Source organism: Solanum dulcamara, chromosome 2 (genome assembly GCF_947179165.1).
Source record: "Solanum dulcamara chromosome 2, daSolDulc1.2, whole genome shotgun sequence".
Classification (NCBI taxonomy): domain Eukaryota; kingdom Viridiplantae; phylum Streptophyta; class Magnoliopsida; order Solanales; family Solanaceae; genus Solanum; species Solanum dulcamara.
In genome coordinates, this window is record NC_077238.1 from 5,243,639 (window position 1) to 5,270,392 (window position 26,754).

At 30.4% G+C, this 26,754-nt stretch overlaps 4 protein-coding genes across 4 annotated transcripts; 1 reads left to right on the plus strand and 3 right to left on the minus strand.

Annotated features, from left to right (window-relative positions):
* Positions 1–925: 925 nt before the first annotated feature.
* LOC129874605 (uncharacterized) lies at positions 926–2,914 on the minus strand. Its single transcript, XM_055949919.1, has 3 exons — positions 2,492–2,914; positions 1,893–1,978; positions 926–1,535 (listed from the first exon to the last, which is right to left on the minus strand). Exons 1-3 carry the CDS (start codon positions 2,817–2,819, stop codon positions 1,197–1,199), a joined length of 753 nt encoding a protein of 250 aa, XP_055805894.1. The 5' UTR covers positions 2,820–2,914; the 3' UTR covers positions 926–1,196.
* Positions 2,915–7,749: 4,835 nt separating this feature from the next.
* On the minus strand, positions 7,750–10,093 carry LOC129874614 (uncharacterized). The gene is made up of 3 exons (XM_055949929.1): positions 9,811–10,093; positions 9,198–9,243; positions 7,750–8,202 (listed from the first exon to the last, which is right to left on the minus strand). Exons 1-3 carry the CDS (start codon positions 9,905–9,907, stop codon positions 7,983–7,985), a joined length of 363 nt encoding a protein of 120 aa, XP_055805904.1. The 5' UTR covers positions 9,908–10,093; the 3' UTR covers positions 7,750–7,982.
* Positions 10,094–12,603: 2,510 nt separating this feature from the next.
* On the plus strand, positions 12,604–17,330 carry LOC129880064 (E3 ubiquitin-protein ligase At3g02290-like). The gene is made up of 5 exons (XM_055953899.1): positions 12,604–12,670; positions 13,363–13,567; positions 15,062–15,731; positions 15,900–16,009; positions 16,682–17,330. Exons 2-5 carry the CDS (start codon positions 13,448–13,450, stop codon positions 16,706–16,708), a joined length of 927 nt encoding a protein of 308 aa, XP_055809874.1. The 5' UTR covers positions 12,604–12,670; positions 13,363–13,447; the 3' UTR covers positions 16,709–17,330.
* A 1,071-nt stretch (positions 17,331–18,401) lies between these two features.
* Positions 18,402–25,831, minus strand: LOC129880065 (truncated transcription factor CAULIFLOWER A-like). Its single transcript, XM_055953900.1, has 8 exons — positions 25,523–25,831; positions 22,936–23,014; positions 22,157–22,227; positions 21,459–21,558; positions 20,387–20,428; positions 19,991–20,032; positions 19,755–19,864; positions 18,402–18,821 (listed from the first exon to the last, which is right to left on the minus strand). The coding sequence occupies exons 1-8, from the start codon at positions 25,705–25,707 to the stop codon at positions 18,722–18,724; spliced, it is 729 nt and encodes a 242-aa protein (XP_055809875.1). The 5' UTR covers positions 25,708–25,831; the 3' UTR covers positions 18,402–18,721.
* Between the last annotated feature and the right edge of the window lie 923 nt (positions 25,832–26,754).

Consider the following 26,754-nt stretch of genomic DNA (forward strand, 5'->3'; position numbering starts at 1 on the left):
TGTTAATATATGCATTAAATTACATTGCAGTACTAATACCATGAATTTTCATGTATTAGTAATACACTCCTCGTTACAAAATAGAGTGTATAACTATAACTAATGTAGACATTAATTATACATAACATGAAAAATTGTACTAAACAAGGTACTACTACTAATACACAAAGTTAATCCATACATTATTTTTACTAATACATTCTATCAAACGGCCCTTAGTGTACTCGATATCAAATATATGTGTATTCATGCATAAATATGGTCATAGAAGAGCATAGAAAGAATTTGATCATAGATTTACCTTGCCAAGTGAATCAAGGCATCGGGTTGTAAGGTAAATCTAATGTAAAAAGGTGGAGTAATTTACAAGGGATTCCGAATTGATAAAAGTGATCTAAAGAAGAAAAATGAGTTGGTTACTATGTCCTACATGTCTACACTTTAGGGTTATTGTTTCTTCAAAAAGCTCAAATACCACGTGCTTTCATTTTTTCTCATTTGGCCCCTTAGTGTTCATTGTTCATGAATAATTTCTTCTTTCTTCTTCTTTTCCATTTTCTTTCTTGGTGTGTAAACTTAGATTAAAAAGCTCAAAGACATGTTTGGTTAATTGTTACTTCTTTTTAAATCATGTGAGGGTTCAAAAGAACTTTTTAAAAGTGTCTTAAGTAGGCACAGGCATTTAACTGATTTCGTCCAATCGAGTTTACTACAATATCAAGTCTAATTGAGTCAAAATCCAACATAAACTTATATAATATTGACCCAAATGAGTTTAACTATGATCACACATTATTATAGTATGATCTAGCTAGATTGAATCAAACTATACTCCACTCGATCATTTAATTAAATCTGAATGTTGTTAATTAATAATTGTATGAAGTAGTACTTGTATTTACTACCAAATATGGGTCAAGTAATTTTACCAATATTATATACATAAGTTTGATCAAAACACGCTATCAATATATACCTATAACTTTAACTAATCAACACTTAAAATACTTATCATACCATCCTAATCTTTTTGTTTGTTCAATACTCAATAGTACTCATAAAGTCATAACTCAATTATCTTTTGACTCATTAACTTTCCATTTCACTTTCCAATCCATATAAGTTACTATAATTATGAATTTACAAGAAGCACACTATGAACTAATACCAAATTTTAATTTAATCCATATTTATAATCAAGCCAAAAGCCAAAAATCCTTTTGTCTTTTGGTAGTGATTAAGTATCCACCAAGTTTCTTGCTTTTTCTCCTCACTGCAATTGCCATACAACTAGCATTCTGAATACAGTACTCCACCATCCCTCTGCCGCTGCCGCCGCCGCCGCCACCGCCGCCACCGCCACCGCCGCCACCACCAACCACTCGACTGCTATGGGCCCACATCATTATCAGCCGCCACGTCATGGACTTTTTCTTCTGACCTAAGACTAGAAGTGCCACATCATGTTTCTTGCACTCTTCTATTATAATTGGACCTTTTTCTTTCCCTTGTGCCACTGCTACTTCCACTTGGACCTATTGTCACAAAATATTTAACTTATATATATTGATAGTAAAAAAAATTATTTAGATAACTAATTTTATTTTTGCTACGTTTATTGCATTGGTGATTTTAAAAAATAATTGTGAAATTACATTATTTAAAAGGTAATTGCAGATAACTTTATTTAATGAATATTCGTCGATATAATCTACATTAACAAATAGTAATGAAGTAATATGTTAGATCATGATGTATAGATTCTAATTACTTTTAAGTGATTTGGTTGTCAAAAGAAAAGAAACAATAGAAGAAGATGATGAGAATATCTATTTGATTAAAAGCATAATAATTTCTAAGTATTTAAAACTGCAAATTGATGGATTACACACCTCAGGTCTTTTCAGCTTGCAAGTATTCTTCATGGAAGCAAGAAATTCGAAAATTCTTGGATTAATTTCCTTTTTGGAATCTTCATCTGGAAAAGAACGAAGGTATTAATATAAAACAACAAATTGAGTACGAAAACTTCCCTTTATGTATAGAACATCCATTAGTAGCTAGCGCCACATACAAAACAGATGAGTTTAAGTTATATATATCGTAAAATAATATTTACTAAGACGTGACAAATTACCTACTAACATATAAAAGTGATCTAATAGTGTAAAAGTTTCTCACATTGACGGTGTATAAAACTTAAACTGAAAATATAAAATAAATAATGAAGTAGAATAAAAGAAGATAATAGTCAGAAACACACTTAAACTATTGTTTTTTTGCGAGTTGCCTTAACTATCATTTGTTCCTTTTTTCTACCTGAACTATCATGTAGCATATATGTATTAAAACACACCACAACTATCAGTTGTTCTCTTTTTTTCTACATGAACTATGTGAAAAAGGTGATACTCGATAGCTCAGATTTGTTTTTGACTATTAACTCAAATAAAAAAACAAGAAAATAAAGAAAGCAAAAGAGTAAATTAACCTTGTTTAGAAGAAGGAGGTTTAGTAACATAAAGAAGAACAAGTAAATCATGGCTTTGAACAGTATGAGTTAATGCCCATTGCAATGCATTCTTGGCTTCAAGGCTTGAATCTACTAAAATCATTATTTTCCGGCCAATTACCCGTGTCGGTTTTGCCACTTCATCACCGGAAACATTTCCCTCCGGCGCCGGTGCCGGCATGGCTAATGAAGGAACATTTTTCTCTTCATTAATATTATTGTTTTTGGATTGTATAGGTGGTGAACGAATTTGAACATGAGGCCTAATTCTATTTAGGCAAAAACTTGGCATTCTAGTTCTTCCCATCTTTAATTTTTTTTTATGATCAATGTGATGAAGTTAGTTCAAAGTTGATATTATTTATAAAAGAAGAAAGAAAAAAAGAATGTGACAATAATCATGAGGTAGTTGGAAGAAGAAATGATAGTGAAAAGAATTCATCATTTCACTTTTCTTTTTAGCTTATTTTAAAAAAAGAATGTTATAATTGAGTTTAATGAGGTCCCGTAAAGGTTTGCGTATGTATATTTTATTCTTTTCAAATTCTATTTTATGGGATTGCATTGCGTATATTATTGTAGTTATAGTTGAGTTCAAGTTATCAATACTGATGATGAGAAAAAAGGGGACCTTTACACAAATAATCGACAAATTCAATATTTTCATTTCTGACATGAATTCTTGATTATACGTTGTTATACACATATGATAGTTCTATATTACATATCCGCCTGCAATCTTTAGTTTAAGTGGTTAGGTGAATGTTTATTTAAACTATTTTTTAAGAAACAAAAAAAAACTATAGAAAAAGTATCGTCACACGTTTAATAACATGGCTACAAAATTCAAAGAATATTTATGATACGTTATATATATTTTAATTTAAAATTATTTTTTATATGCATAAATATGATATCTGATTAAATTAAGACACGTAAAATGAAGCATCATCTTTTAAGTATTTTTTGTTGCAATGACTAACCCAAGCTTCTAGTATGATGAGACATTGGGCCATGGCAACTTTTTTTCTCTTATGCTATGTACCTTTTTTTCTATTCTTTTTTTATTTAATTATTTTTTTCACCTTTTGTAACCTTTAATTTGTTCCTTTGTTGGACTGTTTAGAAGTGTCATGAAGATGTAGGGCCTTTTCTTCATCTTAATTAGGATGAATTATTATTATTAGTGTAACAGCTGCTAATTCTTTATTGGTAACTTTAATTAACCTTGCATCATTCATGGATTAATTAGTTAGGATGCTTTATAAAGTCTAGTTAATTTTTTCCTTTTCTTAGGACAATGATACAATGACCTTAGTATTTTCTGATTAATTTTTTACCATCCAATCGTATACGGATTGATTTATGTTATATATACTGATAATGTGAATAAGATTACACTGAAATATGTTGTTCGGGTACGAATTTAGCGAAAGCTAGTAGATTTGATCTAAATATTGTTCAGCAACTCCAAAAGATTAAAGTTTCAAAAATAATAAACTTAAAATCTTGAATTTGTGTTGGAAGTATAATTTAATATCCACTCTAATGTTTTTAATCAAATTAAAATTAAGTATAATTATACAATCTCTGACAAGGTAACTTCATGGAGCCAATTAACACTAATCAGTATGTTATACGGATATATACTGAATTCCCATAAAATAATAACTGAATTTTAAAGCAGTGTATAATATATGATCATTTCTTTCTAGCGCATGGTTTGTTTTAATTATAAATAATCTTGACAGCCTTTGTTCATCCTTATCTGCTAGTATATATCTTTGGTGTTTCCTTTTATTTTATTTTGTTATATTTTCACTCGATATCGATATCTGTATTCTGACTAATTCAGATTCGCATATTATAGGTCTCGTTTCTGAGGCTGACACTAAAAAGATTTTTTGATTAAGAATGAAGGAATCTCAACCATCTCATCACAGATTTGTTAAGTTTGTCAGTGTAATTTTTATATTTTTTGCACAATCATCAGATCATCCTTATATGTTAGTGCCAAGGTAGTATATCTTCTTTTCAAGATTTCAAAATCTCTCATATGTTCAAGAAACTTACCTTTAAATATTCTTTTTAAATAATCTGATGGCGTAAAAATTATTTAACGTAATAGTATATGAAACTTAAACACTATTTTAATTTGTACAAATAATTGGAAAGTCAATCTGGCTGATGTGAAAGCTGGGGTGTGGTTGGGTTATATAAGGGGAAACATAAGAACAACATATCCTTTACTTAGATTCTAAGTCACTGTACCATTTGTCATACATATATTATATTTATATTCATTTATTATATAATGTATAGTATATTAGAAAACTATATGATCTATATGAAGGAGCCTGTGGCTTTAGTTTGAGTCATAATGTCTTTCAAGTATATATCATTAGCAAGACATTACACCATCCTAAAAATGATGTACTAACCGTTAGAGCAATAAGGAAATTAGTTTATTTGTATTTGTCATGATCCAAGTTTATGGTATAGTTCATCTGCTTTAATCCAACACGATCTCACATGCACTCTTCCCCTAAAAACATAAATTTAAGGTGAAGAAAATAGACATGAGCCGATAGTCACAAAATTATAAAACCATTGTTTCTAGACTTTTAGGAATGATGAATAGAGTGATTACCACTTATAGGCTTCTTTATCAACTAGGCCAGACACCCTTCCTTTTAAGGATTCAACGTTTTCATTGAAGTTTATCACACCATTATACTGTGAGGGTCAAAGTTCTTAGACCCAAAAAATTTTGCGGATATGTTTCTTATAAACGTACATCATAAAAAACTTGTGTTATGGCATATTATATAATACTCCATTTTCTTCTCTCTTTTTAATATGTGATTTATCTTAAATGTCATATCCTACAACCTTTATTCAAAAGATTTTCCAAATTTCTTCTTCTTGACCGCTCTCCGTCACGAGCATCACAATATTTATGATATAAGCTAGTATTTTAGGGGAGATTGTTGTATTTGTCATGTTTTTGGATATTGTTACCATAATTTTAGGTCAATTGCATACTTTCTATATGTACATATGTAGTCTGTATAAAATGATGGTTAACCTGCTATCACATGTTAAAGTTCAGCGATAATAGAAAAAAGGTTTATTACAATGTCATTGTATATAACTTAAATACATTTACTAAAAGGGCCAAAACTATTTTCTTTTTTAGCGTATGTTATTGGGCCTAGAATCATAAGTTAGACAGCTTTTTTGATTGTTGGGCCATTTTTTGTTATGGGCTGCACTTTAGCCCAATGAAGTTCTCTCATCCAGTCCATACCTGAGAAATGTTGCAGGATCCATGTATGCCTTATGTTCCTGCTCCTTGGAGTTGTTTGGTTTATAGATAAGACAAAAAAGAATAATAAATTAAGTGGATATTAGGTATAATTAGATAACATACCAAGGTGATATTTGGTTTGATATTGATTACTGATTTCTTAGGGATTATTATTAGGCAAGTTACAACCAAAAATAATTACCACTATCTCGTAGAGGTAGAGAGACTGTTTTAGAAAAACTCTAAGTGCAAGTGTAGCAAATCTAAGTACAAAGAAGAAGAAAACATAGCAACTACCACGGAAAGCAGGGCAAAACCTACAAGAAAAATAAAATAGTGCGATAATCGTAACACAATAAACAACTAACGATGTTAGATTACGAAAGCAAGAACTGCAATAATACAGCTAATACAAAGTGAGGTAATGCAGAACATATATGCAAGAAATCGTAACAAAAACAACAAGGGGCGATCCCCTAAACACATGAATAGGTGATATCAAATACCAAAAGTCAAATACTGTATGAATAGGTTAATACTATGACTGACACAGTGCTATATTTTACCACTAAGCCAAATACATGAAAAGGCTAGCAATATAAGACAACACTTAACTACCTTTTAATCTTCTACCCTTATCTGTAACTGTCATATCCTCTTATTTAAGATCATGTCCTCGACAAGCTAAAGATATAGCCAAACTTGAACCCTTTGCACTACATTGGACTCATTAAAGGACTCTTTCTATCAAAATTTCATTTTTGGGACTTGAACTCAAACTTTTTATTAAAGGTGAATGAACTAAATTATTGATGATGGGGTTATATTTGTTCATGCCTTTGTCATTTTCAAATGAAAAAATGTCAATTTAAACCCCATAACAAAATCACAAAAGTCAACATCTTTCTTTTTTGAAAATTGTAAATGGCTTTCCCCACTAAAATAAATGAAGATTCTTCACCATTAATTCCATGCACCAACTATGAGAACCTTCTTTTTTATCCTCTCCCCCATTTTTTTAAAAAAATTAATTCATCCAGCTTGTGTTTCTTAATTAGCAATTTAGCACTACATTATTCGCTAAATACGTGTACACATTAATTATACATGTATACTCTATAATATTAAACTAAGAATATGAGTGAAGTATGTATATCAATAATTGATCTCTAAATAAATATAATTGTATTATTTAAAAATGAAAAAAAAAAACAAGACCCAAATGATAAACAGGCCTTCGAATTTCCATGATGGTAAAATAAATGTAACTATAATGTCTATTTCTTTTAACACAAGAGGATTTAAAAATCAAAATTAGTCAAAGTATTTGATGATAATTTACAATTTTAAAAGAAAAAAAGTTTACATAAAGCACTCAAGAGGGACCATATTAATAAGTTATTGGACTTATAATTTAATTGTATTTTAAGTCACTACCAATAACCTTTTTATTATATTTATTAAAAGATATGAAAAAACTATTTCCACAATCAAATCAATAATGCATTTATCTAAAGCATATTTACTAATGCAATTTATCCGTATACTACTTTTGTTTTAATTTATGTGTTATTTTTTAAAGCCATTTTAAAAAATAATATCATATCAGCTTATTTAGTATCTATGAAATAAATAATTTCAATGCAGGATTTTTGATACGAATTCAGATTTAATAAAATTTCAATGTCGATATCGAATATTGAATAAGATTTTTTTAAAAAAAGTCATTTTATCTTTATTGGGTTCCACTTAATATTTCATTTTGATTTTTTTTAAACTACAAATAAATATTAAAGTTGCTTTAATAAAGGTAATTTTATATATACTAGTTTTGATGCACGTGTGTTACACGTGAATGCCAAACTAAGCAATACATTATGTTTTAAAATAATGTCAATATTATTAAATCAAAAATTTATGTAAACATTTATAAATAGAATAATAAAGATAAGTTTCTATGTATAATACATGTAATCTTTCTTAAGATTACTTGTCACACCCCGATCTTAATAGGGTGTGATGGACACTCGACCCCATGCTCGGAGCCAAGCGAACCCGCTACCTCATAGTACATACTTAATCTCTTTAGACTTTTACATCAATAAGAAATGAAAAAAAACATAACTAAGCTTCCCGAATTATTTGTTTTTCCAAAATCTATCATCCCATAAAACTCGTGACATAGACATAATAACATATCAGCTGGTGACGCCGCTTACAAAGCTGACACTCTATACCCACGACTCTGTCTGCAAAGTTTCTAACTTCGAATGAAATATCATAGCGCTTATAATCTGGCTCGGCAGCACCCCAGGAACAAGTGGATTTGCTAACCCCGCTGGAACATCTTCTATAATAGCTTCTATTCATCTGGGTGTACCTGCGCGGCATAAAACGCAGCCCCCGAAGAAACGGAGGTCAGTACGAGCTTTGTACGGAGTATGTAAGGCATGAATAGTAACATAGTAAGGAATATAAATATGAATAATAACATGGTAGAAATATAGAACATATCACGAGGTAGAGAAGTAACCTGTACATATGAGTGCCTTTTAAGCCGAATGCCATGCATGCTTGTCTTATCTTTAAAAACATTTCTTTTTCATATACATAGAAAATAAAAGTCATATCACCGAACAACGTCGGCTCGCCCACATATGTCCAGCGTCCGGGCATCCCGCGTCCAGGATAAAAATTACTCCAACTGATCAGGTGGGAATGCGTATATAGCGCCACATATACACCTCCCCATATCCCCCATATACATATACATATACATATACATATAGACAGCATGCACGAGAGCCCAACGAAAGTCGTATATTTATCGGAGTGACGGAAGGTCGGTAACCTCCGATTGTATTATAGACTAACCATGGTCGCTTTGTCTCACCTTGAAGGAACAATTATTATAGGATGAGACTATCAACGAAAGATAATATTAAGAGAACGTAGAATAAGGTCACAATCTTATAAGGCGCCAAATCGTATACATATGCACATAGGACCAATTTTCAAGACTCGTAGAATAATCGGAATGAGCTATGATTCACAAATCAAGATAAGAGTCATGTCAAGTACCTTTCGAAAATTACCATGGATTATATCAAAATAAAACTTTTGAAATCATATACGCGTATCTAAGCACGAGAAAATATCCTTTGGAAACTCAAGAAAATTGTCCATCCTAGTGGCTCTACGAATAGGACTTCCTTGAAATTGTATAAAATGTCATATACTTGTTTCATAAAAACCATGCCAAAAGAAAGAGTAGCTCTATATACTTATGTCCAAACATGCCAAGAAAAAGAAGGGTAAACCTTACATACTTATGCCAAAGACATGCCAAAAGAAGGAACGGTTAACTTGACATACCTGTGTCGCGCCTTACTAGCTACGCTTATGCGTCCAACTTGTTTTTCTACATTCAAGAGAGTTGACATAGTCATTAGATTCACCACCATATACTTGTCTTAATCCTTCAAACAAATTAATTTCTAATATGCCGAAATTTTGGCAGCATCTCCCCTATAAATACACCATCCCCGAGATCTGAACTCGGCCACCATGTCAACAATCATATCAACAACAACCACCAGCAGTATATATACAATCAAATCACCTCAACTTTACACAACACAAGCTCCAAACAACTAGCATAAAACTATGATACCAAAATAGAGTTTTTAACCTTTATTTCGTAAAATCTTTAATCATACCAAACGGGGGGTCATGTGGCTGCAACCAGCAGCAACCACACCCTTTTAAAAATACTTTAAAGCCCTGCAACATACAATCCAACCAGCTGCACCCGCAGCGCCACAACAACAACACACTACGCGACTTCGATTTAGCTACTACGACTTTAATTTAGTTGTTTCCAACATCATGCATCCTTATACATTTTCTCTGCCTCCAGCCATATTTAGGACATGTAATACATCTCATAACAACATCATAAACTCCAATTTGAAAGGAGAGACCTTACCTTTACCGAAACTCTCCAAAACTTGCCTCGAAAGCTCTCCTAGCGCGGCTAAAACTTTGGGACTGTTTGGTGACGTTTTGGTGCTTCTCCAAACCATAAATTTTCATTACTAATACCTTTATAACATCATGGTACACCCTAGATAATTAATTCGCGGGACAAAATCGGAAAACTCAATTTTTTTCCTCTCGGCCGCCACTAGTTTCTCTAGTTTCCTAGAGTTTCTTTTCTTCTTCTTGCTCTAGAATTTTCTCTCTTTGTCTTGAAATTTCTAGAGTAGTGTGGACTTAATGAGTCATAAGATGACTAAAAGGTCATCAACATATAGATATATATATATATATAGGCTACTTTAAGGGGTGACACATGTCAACCCCTAAGTGGTGACACATGTCAAGCCCTAAGTGGTGACAAGTGTCAAGCCTTCATTGGGCCAACACCTCTTTCTCCTCCAATGGCGGGCTGCCATGTGGCATGTGGGGCCCACCCCTACATGAATTTTCTTGAACACTTTGTGAAATTCCCATTTTATCCCTAGCCTTCCACAATATTACCATAGGCCACTTTGCGAATTTTCCTTTTTGTCCTTAGCCTTTCCCAATATTCCTACACTACTAATGTTCATAAATAATATTCATAACCAACTTGTATAAAAATAATTTGGAAGATGGTCATTCCCTTCACTTTACCACGGCTACTTTAAAATATCCAACCGTATAAAATACGGGATATAACATTACTAATTGTGTGCATAGTGAAATTTAAAAAATCAATATCCAAAAATATTTATTTTTATTTATAATATAAAGTTAGATATAGATAAGGTGATGTAACATCTCTATGACCTCCAATTTCATGAGTATTTTTAGTTGGAATATTATAATAATTTAACATTGAAGTTAGAGGTGTTCAAATTTCGCTAAACTTCGAACCCACTCAATGACTTCAAATCATACTTGAGTTTTTAAAGTAGAAAAAAATATAAAACTTAGAAAATTCGTACTTTAAAAACGTGAGGAAACCCCTCTATCAATTTAGAAAAATCACAATCTTTTAATGTGAAAATATGTCTGCTTGTATATAATTTATATATATGTGTGTGTGTGTGTTAAATTGGTTGTTCTAAGAAGAAGAATAGAAAACTTAGAAAATTTATTGTTTAAAAATGTGAGAAAACTCCTCTATTTATAGCCAACAAAGTATAGAATGAAAAAATGTTTATTATGCCTTATCAAAAACTTTACAACCCTTCAAAAAAGTCACCACCCCTCAAAAAAAATCACTACCCTTCGAAAATCATTTGTTGGTTTAACGTTATGTGAGGTTTCAAATATTTTCTTAATTGTCCCGTTGAAGATTAAACCAATCCAAATGACCCGTGGATTAGCAGCACTATTGGCATCTAATATTGTAATTCATTTTTATTCTTTTCCTATCAAATTATTATGTGATGATGTTTGTAAGTATGACAAAAATATAATATCACGGATAACAAATAATTTGTTATATTTATCTAATTTTTGTGAACATGTATGTCATGATTTGTCATGTTAAACTCTACCTTATTAAATGCTATTTTTCAACTAAAATAAAAAGCAATCAAATTTCAAATAAAAATATTGCTTCCACAAGGATGAATTGTGATATGACACATAAAACTGTTTCCACATGAACATATTCACTTATTGTTCATAAAATAAATTTTATAGCTGAAGAAATAAAATTAAAAGAGGTAAGAGAAGCTTTAATAATTGAAATTCAATTTCATTAAAGATCATTTTGTAATCAATCACCGTTTTGTTATCATTGCAGTCCATAGAGCAAGGGACATTTTTTTTTAGAAAACCTTTCCTCAAATTTAAATGTTCACGAAATAATAGAATATGTGGACTTAGATAATTCCATACTCAATATAAAAATAAACTGAAAAAACATATGAAATAATTCATAGCCAATGAAAAATGAAAGGAAAAAAAAGATAACTTGTACTATCTTTAGTCTCGTGCTTCAAATAATACGAAGAACATATGAACTATAATGATATAATAAATATAAATGAAACATGATCAATCATTAAATCAACTATAGTCAATATGTTTTCACATACAACCATAATTATGCTGGAATGGATAGAATCCTTTCATTATAATTAATATGATTCCGTTGGAGATATATACGGTGAGAATTCAAGAGAAATAGATAATGAGAATAGTAATAACATCAATGTGTACAAAAAATATTACTGAAATAAGAGATGTCAATTTTGATAAACGAAACAGAAAAGATGAAATATTGAGGGAAAATGTCATGGAGATTTTGACTTTAAGAGGATGAAACTAAACAAAGATAACCCTTTGAAAGTTACTTGAAAAATTTAAAACGTTGGCATGCTTTGAAAAATTATTGTTTATTTACTCTATAAAGTTACATTGAAATCTGCAGAATTTGAATTTAAATAGAATGTGATAGCCAAAAAATAAAAGAACACATTCTTTTAAGTAAAAGACACATCTTCATTTAAAAATTAATATTAATTAAATTTAAATAAAATTCAGTAAGTAAACATACCTCCCTTAAAAAAGATTAAATACATTAGTCTTCTTCTTTCTTTTAAAATATTATTATTTAAATTATTTAAAAGAATATTTATTAGATAGTGTCACGTAAATTGGTAGAAATAAATCATATGATAAAAGAGGTATATTTTCAGCTAATTCCTCGCCGTTTAAACCCCACAATTTCCATATATTCTAAAGATTCTAACTTTTCCTTCCTTTGTGTAAACTCTTTTAATTCCCTCAATTCTCAAAACTCTTCTCTTTCCCCACAAACCCTTTGCTCCCCAAAGCCTTATTTTCTGGTACTGTCACTCTATTTTCTCTGTAATCTTGTTTTTTTTGCTGCATATAATGATTCTTGATTCATAAGCTTGTCTTTCTCATCTATTTTTCTTATGTGGGTGTCTTTCTCTTTTGCATAAAAGTTAGTCTCATTGTTCTTTTGTGGTTTTCCCCCCCTCTTTTTATGGGGGTATGTGTTTGTTTTTTGTGATCAATGAGTACTTGCATGTTATGGTTATGCTGTTTTTGGTGTATGTATATGTTTTTTCAATTGCCACCTTTGTTCTGTTTTCAGTAGGTCTTTGAGTTTGTTTTGATGGTGATTTTAATTTTTCAGTAAGTGATTGCATTATTTGTTGAATGAAACTGTCTATCTATCTATTTAGAGTAAAAAGATTGTACGTTTCAATCTGTTGGTCTTGTTTTGATTTGACACGAAGTTTAATAAAGAGAAACTAAAGATAGGTACAATGTCTTTCAATCTTGTGGTCGAAAGAGACATTCTTTTCTGAAAGGGTTGAGTAAGACAAATGAATTGAAATGGGGGAGTGTTTTCTTTTTTTTAATCTTGTATTAAGAGCAAGAAATTGAGAAAAAAATCTACTTTTTTGGTTGTGATTAGTGGTTTCCCTTCCACATGGACATTTTATTGATTTTTGGCCTGACATGTTTATTCACAGTTTAATGTTTACATCTGTTTGCTTATTTGTAGCTTTAAAGGGAAATCTGGCTGCTGGACTGAAAAGGAGATTGCTAATGAAAGGTTGAAGATTTATGTGACAAATTGAAGAAACATCATGGGTTCAGTTTGTTGCTGTTTCAGTGTTTCGGATGTTGGAGGGCATGCTGCCTCGAATGATCAAAATCATAGCTTCTGCAATTGTTTCAGTTGCTGCGTTCAGAACTTAATTAATAAGGTACCCGTCGAAAGTGATTTTCTTTCCGCCATGAAATTTAGTATATTTTGTTCTTATAATGTTTGGATGGTGCACCGAACCATTTAATGTTTCACGTTGTTTTTATCGAATACCCCCTGCCACCTAGCTAATTCCGCCTTATCAGTTTTCGATGAGTAAATAATGGCTAGATTCTTAAAATAGCATCGAATTGATGTAGTTATCACTTTGTTTGTATCGAATCCCCCTGCCTCCTGGCTTATACTATCTTATCAGTTTTTGATGAATAAATGATGGCTAATGAAGCAGTTAGACCACCAAACCAACTAACCATAACAACAATGAATATTTAAGTAGCATGGCAGGTGAAGATGCTTCCAAGGAAACATTTCAACTACCTTAAACAACTAGGAAGTTAACCTACCTTCCTCTTATGCAAGGAAGTAATTCTTTAGAATTCCAAAACTGCAAAGATTTGAAATTATACTAATGCTAGGCTGTCTACATCACATCCTTGGGGTGAGGCCCTTCCCCCGACACTGCTAATGCGAGATGTTTTGTGCTTCGGCTGCCCTTTTTACTAATGTGAAGGATTTGCAGCATCTTCTGTCCTTGCTGAATCCACCACATACTGTTTAATTATGGATATCGGTTTAGCTTTTAAGCAACTAATACATCAAAATTAATCGCCATTTTCTTTTCGTATTCTTTATAATGTATGTGAACGATGATGGCACTTGATTAAACTTTCTGTGTCATGATTTACAAGCTCATAAAACAGCAAATTCATAGAATACCAGAAATAATTTGCCTGGGGAAAAATGATAGAACATGAGATGCTAATGTGACCACTCATCAAACTTGAACAAGTCTAAACATGGAAAAGCTCTGTTGCATTTGAAGAGAAGTGATATCTACTATGGAAAGAATTTGTTGACTTGGCTCTATTGGTCATTGCTGCTAACCTGGAACACATTCTAATTATAATTGTAGTAACAGAAATCATGACTAGATTGCTAGCCTAGCATCTCCTTTGCAAATGATTCATTTTTGCTTTGGCTTTGTCGAGGACACGGATTAGGGTAGAAGGTTAATAGGTAGCAACATGTTGTCTTGTTATCCGTCCATACTAGCAGTTGGTAGTATTGCTCCTGTAGTTTCTTCTCCTTTGATTGCTGTTATTATTTGTTGTTTCTTGTACTCCGACTATATGATTCTTTTGTAGTTACTGTCCGGTTACTATCTGCTGTTTTTGTTACTATGTGCTATTTCTTGTACTTCTGTTACTTCTTTTTTTGGATTGCTTTGGACTATTTTTTCCTTGAGCCGAGGGTCTATCGGAAACAACCTCTCTACCTCTGTGGTAGGGGGTAAGCTCCAAGTGTACTCTACCCTTCCCAAACCCCCCTTTGTAGGATTATACTGGGTATTTTGTTGTTGTAAGATGCTAACTATTTGCAAAATGCCAACTGTTCCTTATCATGATACTGACTTTTAAGTATTACTTGTCACAAGTGTGGAACCATATTTGGCCAAGCACAAGAAACTTCTGGGACTTCAGCTAATCATGGCCCGTCATCTTCGACTGCTCTAGTTTCCACAAACAGTTCATGCAATACAATCAGGTCTCAGGATAGAGGTTTACCAAATAGTGCTTCTCCAAGACAGCTTCAAATGCAAGAAGATGTTGCATTTAGACGACAGGACAAAGGAACAAGTCATTCACGAGTTGAGCCCGAACCAGATGTAGATGCTGATGTTGAAATAACACAAAAGCTTCTAAAAGCAGACGAGCTGCTTAAATCAGACTCTGCCAATCAAGACCCGTCATCTTCGACTGCTGTAGTTTCCATCAACAGTTCATATAATACAAGCATGTCTCAGGATAGAGGTTTACCAAATACTGCTGCTCCAAGACAGTCACAAATGCAACAAGGTGTTGCATTTAAACAACAGGACAAAAGAACAAGTCATTCACAAGTTGAGCCTGCACCAGATGCTGATGTTGAAATAAGAGGAAAGCTTCTGGGAGCAGACACGCTGCTTAAATCAAACTATGACAGAGGATCTAAAGAATGTTGTCCCGAGTCCCCTAAGAAGGACAATTCATCAATGATGGTGACTAAAGTTCAATATGAAGTTTCCTCATCAGAAGATGAGGATGTATGTCCCACATGCCTCGAAGGTAGCTGACATTATTTTACAATTTTGTGATTGTAAAGAGCTATTTCAGCCGCAACAGATTGACAAAAGAGGCTGCTCTAAGGCTATAAGCTAATATGTTAGCTGCGGGGCTGGATGATTCTCTTGATCTGCCTAATAAGTCAAATGACACTATTTTTCTTTTTTGCAGAGTATACACCAGAGAATCCCAAGATATCTACAAAATGTTCTCATCATTATCACCTCAGCTGTATATATGAGTGGCAAGAGAGAAGTGAAAAATGTCCAGTTTGTGGAAAGGCAAGATTTTTTATTTCTTTTATTTTTCAAAAGTCTTTAATTTTTTCTTTAACTTTGTGCCTAGTTTACTACCGCCACATAAATTGGGATGGATGTAATGCATGCGTTGTCAGTATTATAGCGTAAATAGGTTTAAGATAAAGTCTGTTATCTGAAAGTGACAGCAGTGTAGATAGTCAATGATCATTAGCTCATTCAGACGCCTCAGTTGTATTTGAGCCGGTACATGTATGTGTTAAAGTGGCTCATATATTTGTGAGATATATAAGCGTATATCTGCAAATCCGATATCTCTACTCTGCACGTCTTGATTTCCTCAATAATTTTTTGGGATACTTTCATACCATTAGAATTTGTGATGCTCACGAGAGAAGGCTCGAAGTAGGCTCATTGCCCATACCAAAAAGTTATACATTGCCCATTTGTACTTTTAACACAATTTTTAGCTACATCCCCAGTATTCTTAAACCACATTGACTTCCACTATATGATCGCCATCTTGGCACATTTGAAAGACCACAAAGGATCACAGAATTATCCTCAGGAAAGAAATGTGCCAAGATGGCAATCAATGCTTAGACTTGAAGTATTTTTGGGTTTTGTATTGTAGAATGCAGTCCAGTCAAGTTTTTTTAGCTTCATTTCTCTTAATACTTTGATTTCATCGCACAGTTGATGGAATTCGAGGAGACAAATTGATGGTCAGAGCTGAAGAGAAGGAGCTTAAACGAAATGAATAACAGACCTGCAACTTAGTAAGGTGTACATAATTTTTTATCACACTGGTCCCGTGACATCTACAAAGGATCAAAGAGTAACACGATATACAGTCTGAGAGAATTTTTGCTTCTCCTTGAACTTGTTCTTTTTAGTACTTAAATACTTTTGCTGCCATGGGCTTTTTGGCGGGTGTTATATAAGAAGCTAGTGAGACCAACTATCATTGCAGCTGTGCTAAACAGGAGGACTGTCCATTCCCTGTCTATTCATCCGGTTTAGGCCCGTGAGCGAGATTTTTTCTCATTGCAGTCACCTCCGCGGTTTTTTGCCACCTTGATAGTAGCAGACCCTTATGCCTCGGTCCTTGATCAGACAAAGCTGAAATTTGGATGATTGAAATTATCAGCTTATGCTATCTTTTTGCGCTATATATGGCCTTTACATCTCGAAGATTGGTGGCTTAACGCTAGAGTTGATTTTTTAGATGATCGCTCAAAAAGTTAATTTCTTTATTGAAGAAAATTAGAATTAAGAAGAGTGTTTTTTTGAGATAATAACTATTAGTTGAATGATCATATGAGAAATCAACCTTATAACGCTACTAGTTGTTTATACATTGCCCTGCCTTACTTAAGTGCTTATAGTTTGCAACACTAAAGGTAAATATATAGTGATATTGGTAAATTGATAACAAAACAATTAGGGAACTTTAGAAAAGAAATTTAACATTTGCTCCAACTGATAAATCCAACTAAAATTACTGTATCTTCAATACAAAAGAGAGAAATGAGTTTGGATATAATGTGTTGGTTGCGAGGTCTTAATAATCTATATGGATTCACTTTTCATTCTATTAATAATCTATATGGATTCACTTTTCATTCTATTTGTGGGAATTATATGATCTATAAACCGTTCCTAACAAGTGACTAACTCTAGTTTGAGAATGATTGATTACTTCGTGTCAATCTGTTGTCAATTCACTTTTTGACCTCATATGAGATTGAAAATTTGGAGCATTTTTGTTTCATCGGAGAATGAAGAATCGCGAACATAGTAATATTTGATTGGCCATATAGATAGAAAGAAGATACTTTTGGAAAAGAATGAGGGCATAATTATGTATATGAATGTACTTTTCATTCTACTTGTGGGAATTAATGATCTATAAACCATCCCTAACAAGAGATAGATTCATTTTTTAACATGATAAATCACTTCGTGTTGATTTCTTGCCAATCTGCTTTTCAGTCTTATATGAGAATGGAAAACCGGAGCACATTTTTCATCATCAGTGGATGAAGAATCATGAACATAATAGTTTATGATTGATAAAATTTCTAGAAATATATAAATTCGAAAAAGAACAAGCACGATTAAAGTGATTGTACGTACAAATCATTCAAAAGAATTTAATCTTACAAAATTGATGAATGGGCATTAATGTAGTCTGTAAAAGAAGAATGATCAATTTGTTGTGTATCCAATCATACATAAAAGTAAACACCAAACCCATCAAAAATATCGAAACAAAAAAGAATTTTGAGAAATTCAGTCGATAAGCGCACAATGTTTTCATCGTGCGCTAGCCAACTTTTGAGAATATCTCAATTATAAAAAATATATTATAAAGTGCAGGATAAATTTCTTTTAAATATGAACACAGAATTGCAAATATTAAAAATACATAATTGTATTGACAAAAACAATTCTTAGACATATAGAGTAAATTAGCCAATAAGTGGACTTCCAATTCCATTAACAAAGGTTAGGGAATTAACTTAATTACTTCAACATTAATACAAAGACATTAATAATAAGGTTCTATACATACATATCAATATAAAGACACTCAATATATAATAAAAACTTCCCAACCAAATATTCATTAAACATTTTATATATTTTCCTCCACATAAAGTTTATCGCAAATCACTTATACCCATACGTTCTGACAGTGAGCTCCTTTCAAAGTTGCAAATTGGGTGAATTTCATAGATGTTTATTCATGTTGTAAAGTGGATATAATGAATCAAGATTTAGGTCAAGCTCATTCCTCCTTGCTTCTGCTGCTTCCTCTTGGTAGTTACCTCTAATAAAAATCAATTAGGAATTAATTAAACAATCAAACAAGTAATTAATGCTTAACAAACTTTCTAGCTAAAAGAAATATAAATGTGGTTACTTGAAGGAAAATTTACCTGAACACACAACTTATTTTATCATATTCTTAAAAATTTCCTACCATTTGAAAAAATTACAAAAATTCTTACTCTATTCTATTCTTGGATGTATCACTTTACGTGAGATATTCGAAATCGTGACGCGATGTATCGGGACGTTTTGGGATGTATCCAGATTTCACCAAATTTAAGGAATTTTTGTAATTTGAAAAAGAATAGGAATATGATGTAATTAGCTCTTAACACTATGAGATTTGTGTAATCCCTACTTACTTGAAAAACCATGAGTCAACTGGACCTTTGAGATTTAGGGGGTATTTGGCCATGAAATGTTTTCACCTTCTTCGGGAGTTGAATTCTGGAAAACATGATAGACCATAACCTTTCAAAAGAATTTGCTTTCACCTCTTTCAAGAAATTTATGAAATTCCAAAAAATAAAATAAAATATTGTTTCACTTCAAATTACTCATAAAAATTCAAAAACAACTCTTATTTATTTTATGGCCAAACACAACCAGATTTTCAAATAGTATTTTCACTTTGAAAATAAAAATTACTTCTTTCTATTTTCACAATGAAGCATGACCAAACGGCAACTTAATAACTCGGTTAGCAAAAAAGATTACTTAATAATCACATTGAAGTAAATATTACTTTCAACAATAGGATTAATAATGAACCCTCTGCCGGAAAATTATATTGTATATACAAACGTTAAAATTATTTTTTATGTATCTATAGTAAATTTAGAATTCCTTTTTATTTTAAATACTCTTAATAAAAATCCTGACTTCATCGCTGACTAATTTTGTTTATCTTGTTATAGAGGAAGAAACTTACCCAATATTAAGGCATGGATGTGGTTGTAAGAAGAAAGATGTTGAAGTAGAAACTTGATTCTGTTGGTGCCATTGACCTTGCTGCCCAACTATCTTATCCTTCTCCTTGATCTATTTAGAAGAAATTAAAAAGTGCAAATAACCAGTTAATATGATCCATTAAATGCATGCTATTTTTAATTTGCGGAGAATATGACCAAATACCCACTTAAAATAAATAACATGAGAGAAACTTACCTTCTTGGTTAGCATGTTATTCTCCTCTTGGATAGCCTTTTCCTGTGAAAACATAAGAGAAAACATTGCACTCAAGATTAATGCTTATTACTCCCTCTCGTCCCAATGTATGTGATGATATTTGACTAGACAGAGAGTTTAAAAAACAAAGAAGTTAAATATCATTTTATCAAAGTAAAATAAAAAGTTTAAAGTTAAATTGTTTCGAAAGAAGTATGACATTTTATTTGGACAAACTAAAAAATAAATACCCAGTGTACGTAATCTCACAAGTGGGGTGGGGAGAGAATAGTGACGTAGTGTATATATAGGACCTTACCCCTATCTTATGAGGTATATATAACATATAAATATATATAGAAAGCTTGGTACTCAAATAATATTTACTACTACTACCTTTTTCTGCAGTTCAGAGATTGATTCATGCATGAGTTGATTCTGCAACACAAAAACATCTAAAGTCACATAAAATAAAAAAAATTGCATGAAGAAAACAATAGTAATGCACTCAAAGGTGTGGTCCATCTAACGTTGTTCGGATTATTCAAAAATATTGTCGTACTCATGTTGAATTCCTAAAAGAAAAAAAGTATTTTTAAAAAAATTGATATGCCCCTAACGACATATTTAAAGAATTCGAGCAATATATAGCCTATCAAGTTGGTGAACATTATGGGAGATGGAACCAAGAAGTTATACAAGGAGATTAGAAAAATTACTAGGGATGTCTGTCTGGGATTTGACTACCTAAAGCAATTTAAAACCCCTTTATCACTTTATTAGAACTATTCTTTAGGATATTCAATTTTTGTTATTTGCACAATATAATTTTTTAACGAAGCGAGTTTAATAAAACTTCTCGCTTCAACTTATCTCCATCCTTGGAGACTAGGGTTCTAGAGACAAAAAGTTAGGTCATCTCTTCCTATCTATCTAAATCTTCATTGGTAGATAACATATGGCTATATTGATAAAAGATAACAAATATCCAGATTAAATAGCTAACATGCACGCAAACCGGTCCAAACATTATCTATGAATTTGTGATAATTACAATTCAATACCTATAGGTTATCTAGTAATTACAAAGTAGCAAACAAATGTACATTTTTTGTATATTTAACTATAACACATATAATGTATAAATTTTGTATATTTAAGTATACTATACATAATTAGTATATAGATTTTGTATATTATTGATATTAGTAAATAAATTTGACCGAACTGAACTGTACATATTAGTAAGTTTTTCAGATTAATTAAAGACTAGCCGATGGTAGACAGGAATTAGCTTTCAACTTAGTGATGATCAATATCACTAACCCTACTATAGTTAGGGGCTCAATTTCTAATTAATCCAAGACCTTGGTAGAATAAATATAATAATAACTATACCTCAAATCCCAAATAAATTATGTATAAGAAAGAGAAAACGAGAAATTAAAAAGAAAGATGGAAATTAAACCTTTCTTGATCGAATTAGCTTAAGAGCAGAATCAAGCTGTTGTTCCAAGTTTTGAAGGTCCTTCAAGCTCATTGAATCAAGATCTTCTCCCATATAATGCCTGAAAAAAAGATCAACAAAAAATAAGTGAGTTTATTACATATAATCTAGTTTTTTGTAAGCCAACAATTCTTTCTTTTCATCGAAGATTATTTATCTGTAATCTGACAGAACACTATGGGAATAGAGAGAGGGGTTCGGGGTGACGAGGGTGGGGGTTGGGAATGTTGGGGTCACCCCTAATTCTAATATTAGAGAAATCATCTTACTCATTTTTAGGGGACATGTTTTTCTAAACAAAAAATATTATTCAAAACATATTGACAAGGGCGAATGTTATAGGGTGTGGATTCAATTGAATCCATAGTTTTCGACGTGGGGCATAAACTTTTATGTGTAAGATTTTACTAAAATTTTAATAAAAAGTAGACATGAATCCATAACTTTTAAATATATAATGGGTTCCATGCTAAATATCTTAAAAACTTGAACCTATATATAGAGTTTAAATCCTGAATTGGCTTTTACATTTTGATCTATCAAACATGAAAAAATTTAAAAATATTTTTGAGAAAATATTTTGTTCCCTACAAAACACACCCTAAATCAACAAAGCATATTCCTTGATGGAATTAATAAGCATTTAGTATATGTTTTACTTGTGGTTCCTTTGCAGGAGATCAATCCTAGCCTTGAGTTTAGTATATTCCAAGCTCCAGTTTTCCTGCACCTATATATTAAATCATACAAATACCAATAAATCATCTTGAAGATAAAAAAAAGGGTTATTAATACTGCAACAATAACATAATATATTCTTAAGTTGCTCCGACTCTTGTCACATCCTTCAAAAATGCACTACTTTTGAAGGATTCGACATGCATCCGATGACATTTTTGAAGATACATGCACTAATTTTGAAGGATTCAACATGCACCCGATAACAAAGATATATTCAGTGTAATTATACAAATAGGGTTGGGGAGATACATCTCTTATTCCTATCTTGTGAAGGTACAAATATTGTTTTCGATAGACAATACTCAGCTTAAGTAAAACATTTAAAAACAGATTGAAAAAAGAAATACAATAGTGAAGAAATCACGTAGAGAATAAAAAAGAAAGGATTACAAGCAACATAAAATAATAAGATAGCCAAAGCAAAGAAAACAACATATAAATACTAGACACCTTATTCATAATTAAAATAATATACACCGTCAATGTGAATAATTTTTTACATTATAAGATATCATATCATCTTTACCTATGGTATAAAATAACATATCTTATTTTTAAGATTTCAAATTCCAAATTTCATCACTTACCTGTAAATATCATTTGAATAACTGAATGCTTTTATGATGTTAAAAATATTATTTACACTAATGATATATAAAACATAAACTCTAAAATATTTATTTTAGTTAGGTCATACCGGTGATTCAGAATTATTTGCAAGCAAACGTCTCTCTGCATATGAGTATCTCTCATATCGTTCAAGAATCTGTTCCATACTGTTTCAAAAAAAAAAATGATCATTAGTATTTCTCTTTCTATTTAATAAAATACCGCATAATATAACATGAAATTCACATACAATTAAATAATCCCCCCCCCCCCCACTTTAATTAGTACATTATCAAATTGTTATTCCTTATCTCATCAATCAAATGCGGAATAATCACAATACATTATTATTTTTATTCAAATATACACTATTCAAATATTATTTCTAACAAATCAATCCGTCGATAAATAATAATATTAATATAATTAATTGATTACAATATAATTAATTTTATAATTAATAATGCATTTTACTTAATATTATTTTTTATACGTTCTGATGAGGGACTTTGCAGGTTAGGGAATCAACAGAAGTCAAAATTCATTAGGATTATGCAATTAGTAGATGCTTCTTGGAAAGTGTAATTTTAGAGTACAATGATGAAAAAATATTTGAGTGTCAGTTCTTCCATTTCTTTTTTTACTGTAATAGAATGTCCAATAAATATACTCGTCTAGTTTAGATTTACGTGGCATAAGTTAATTGAGTAAAAAATTAGAAGAAAAATATATAAATACTATTGAAACGAATAATTTATAATAATTATATAATCATAAGATATTTAATATGTAAGACATTTGTGTAATTATTCAAACAAAAACATGCAATTAGGCATTTGGACATGGATTCTGTGATATTTGATAAAAGTGATATTTAAAGTTGAAATTATTTTTTGAAATAAATTTCATTTTAAAAAAGTTGAAAAACTAATTCGGGAAAAAATTATCTTTAAATGCTAACAAAAAAATCATCTTAATGAACTACTAAACAATATTTTTGACAAAACAAGAAAGAAAAAAATTTCATGTCGAAATGAATCTTAAGTATTCCAAATTAATTTAAGTTTTGAAAAAGATTAAAAGAAAAATTTGCCAAATAAACTTTGAGAGCAACTCATTCTTATATAAATTTGGCAATAGATTTCAAATATATTTATATTTTTTTGAATTTATAGAATTAGAGTTAAAAATAGGGATGTGTGATTATACTTTGAACAAAAGATATTATAAAAAATATTCATACTTGAATGTATTCAAATTAAAATTTTAAAAGTGAAAAGTGCGTTGAAAAGAAGCTATAAATTATTTTTAAAATTTAAAATATAACTTCACTATGAATATGAAGTTTTCCTGACCAAACACTAATTTTCAAATAAATTAAAAAATATTTTTAAAAAGTAAATAATTTTATGACCTGTCCTTAATTTGATTATTTTGTTGTTGTGATTTTGTTGGAAGTTGGAACTATCAAGTGTCTTTGGAACTAATTAAGGCTGCAGAGATGTTGTCCTAGGTACAGAACTTCAAGATTGTAATTTCCCATGTAACAAATCAAGAAAATAATTTTTTTTTAAAAAGGCAAAAAATAAAATAAAATAATAAATTAAACTAATATGATGAATGATGTCCATGTTATTCAGAAATGAACAATCATATATGATCACTTAACCTTAAAATTAAATATCTTACTGTAATATTCAATTGAGTTCTTAAAATGAATTCTTAACAAATTGAACATAAAAAAAATACTCAATAAAATTATGTTCTTTTCCCTTTGTCATCTGATTAAAATTTTAAAAATAAATTCCTACAGATGGAAAAATTAGCTAGAATAAATTATATAACTATATCAACGAAAGTAAAAATTTACCAAAAAAAAGAGAAAACAATATTAAATCATGCAACAAGAAAGTTATCTTCTTTTTATCCATTAGATGAGATAATAGCTAATTAAGAATGAATCTTAACAAATTGAAGAAAAAAAAAATTCTTGTATATAAAACACTAAAAAGGGAAAAATTATAGTGTGAAGAACAATTAAATATATACATAGAAGATGGATCTTGAAAGTTTAAGACCAGCAAGCATATAAATTAAACAACTATATCAAAGAAATTAAATAAATCATGAAACAAGAAAGTCAAGTTAATTTTCGAAGAAAATAAGATCAATTTTGCTTCCATAATTAGTTTTGAGACTATAACAAATATTTTTTTAGTTACTATATCATCCTTTTAATAGTAGGACTATTTTGTTCATAGTAGGAAAACAAAATACAAAAAATGAAGATGGAATCTTGAAATTCAAGTTAATTCAAACTAAATGAATAACTATATCAAGGAAATTAAATTTAAAAAAATCATGAAACAAGTAAATCAAGACAACTTCCTAACAAAAGAAGATCAATTTTCTTCCATATATAATTATTAGTTTAGTGAGGATAATAAATATTCTTTTAGTTATATCATCCTTTTCATAGGATAATAATTTTCTTCATTTCATAAGACATACTAAGCTTTTGTTCTTCAGTTCATAACAATTACAAACAAGAAAGATGGAATCTTGAGAGATTAAGTCAAAACAATCTAAACAAAATATCTATATCAAAGAAATTTCAAATAAAAGAAGCTCAATTTTAATTAATTCTTTGCATATAATTTAATTAAAAAACTTACCAAGAATCAGAAGAATACTCAAAGATTTTTCCCTTTTGAGAGAAAACAATTAAAGCAACTTCAGCATCACAAAGAACTGAAATTTCATGAGCTTTTTTCACTAATCCACCTCTTCTCTTTGAAAATGTTACTTGTCTATTTATTTTATTCTCTATTTTTCTTAATTCAACTTTCCCTCTTCCCATCTTCAGAAAAGAAAAATAATAATAAACTTCACTTATTTTCCACAAAGATAGAAATATGACCTAAATATGGAAACCCTGATAATATATTTCCCCTCACAACAAACCCTAGTTACTATTTCACAACAATGAAAAAGAAACAATAAAAAGGTCATAGATCCCATCTTATTTTAAAAGGAAAAAAGTACTCCCCCACTTGTTCTTTTTTGTATTTATTTTTTTGTTTTAGTTTCTTTCTACTTCATTCGTCTTAATTTATATGGCACTAGAGCGATATATATATGATAAAAATAGTGTTGTACGTAAATTAATGATCTCTCTGTAAAATTAGATATTTATGTTCACCTTTATGCTCAAAAGGACTGAATAGTGCACTTGGTTTAACGCAAAATTATTTTTTTAGAGAAACAATGATTAATTCACACTTAATATATTTTTATTTTTGTGATTTATTCATGTTTTTAAAATTTTAATCTCACCTTTTGTTTGACTTGAAATACAGTATAAGAAAGAAATGGAAGAATATTAAAAATTAAGTCTAGATCAACAAGTCTTATAGCGTGGAGAATATCAATTTTTGTAACATCATTTAATTTAAAAAACGCTTTTTTTAATATTAAAGTAATAATTTGTGCTTGTCAAGCTTTAAAAAGTGCTCCCCCCAACCCTTTTTTTAAAGACTTAATTAGCTACTAAAAAACTTGTGCTAACTCAAAATTCAAAAACACATTTTTTCTTAAAAACTTGACTAATCTCATTATTTCCTGTAATAATCATTATTTTCCTTTTAAAGTTTGGCCAAACTCATTATTAGACATTTATACAATTCAAAATTATTTCATTAAGGACAAAAAATTACTCCCTCCCTTTTAAGAAACTAATCACAATTTTCTTATCAAACAATATAAATTTTGATCAATATTTTAAAATATATATAAATTATAATTTATAGTATTTTCATACAGTTTATGACTAGCTACTATCTAGACATAAATTTTAAAATATTAAAATTATCTAATTTAACTTATCTTGAAAAATTAATCAAATTAA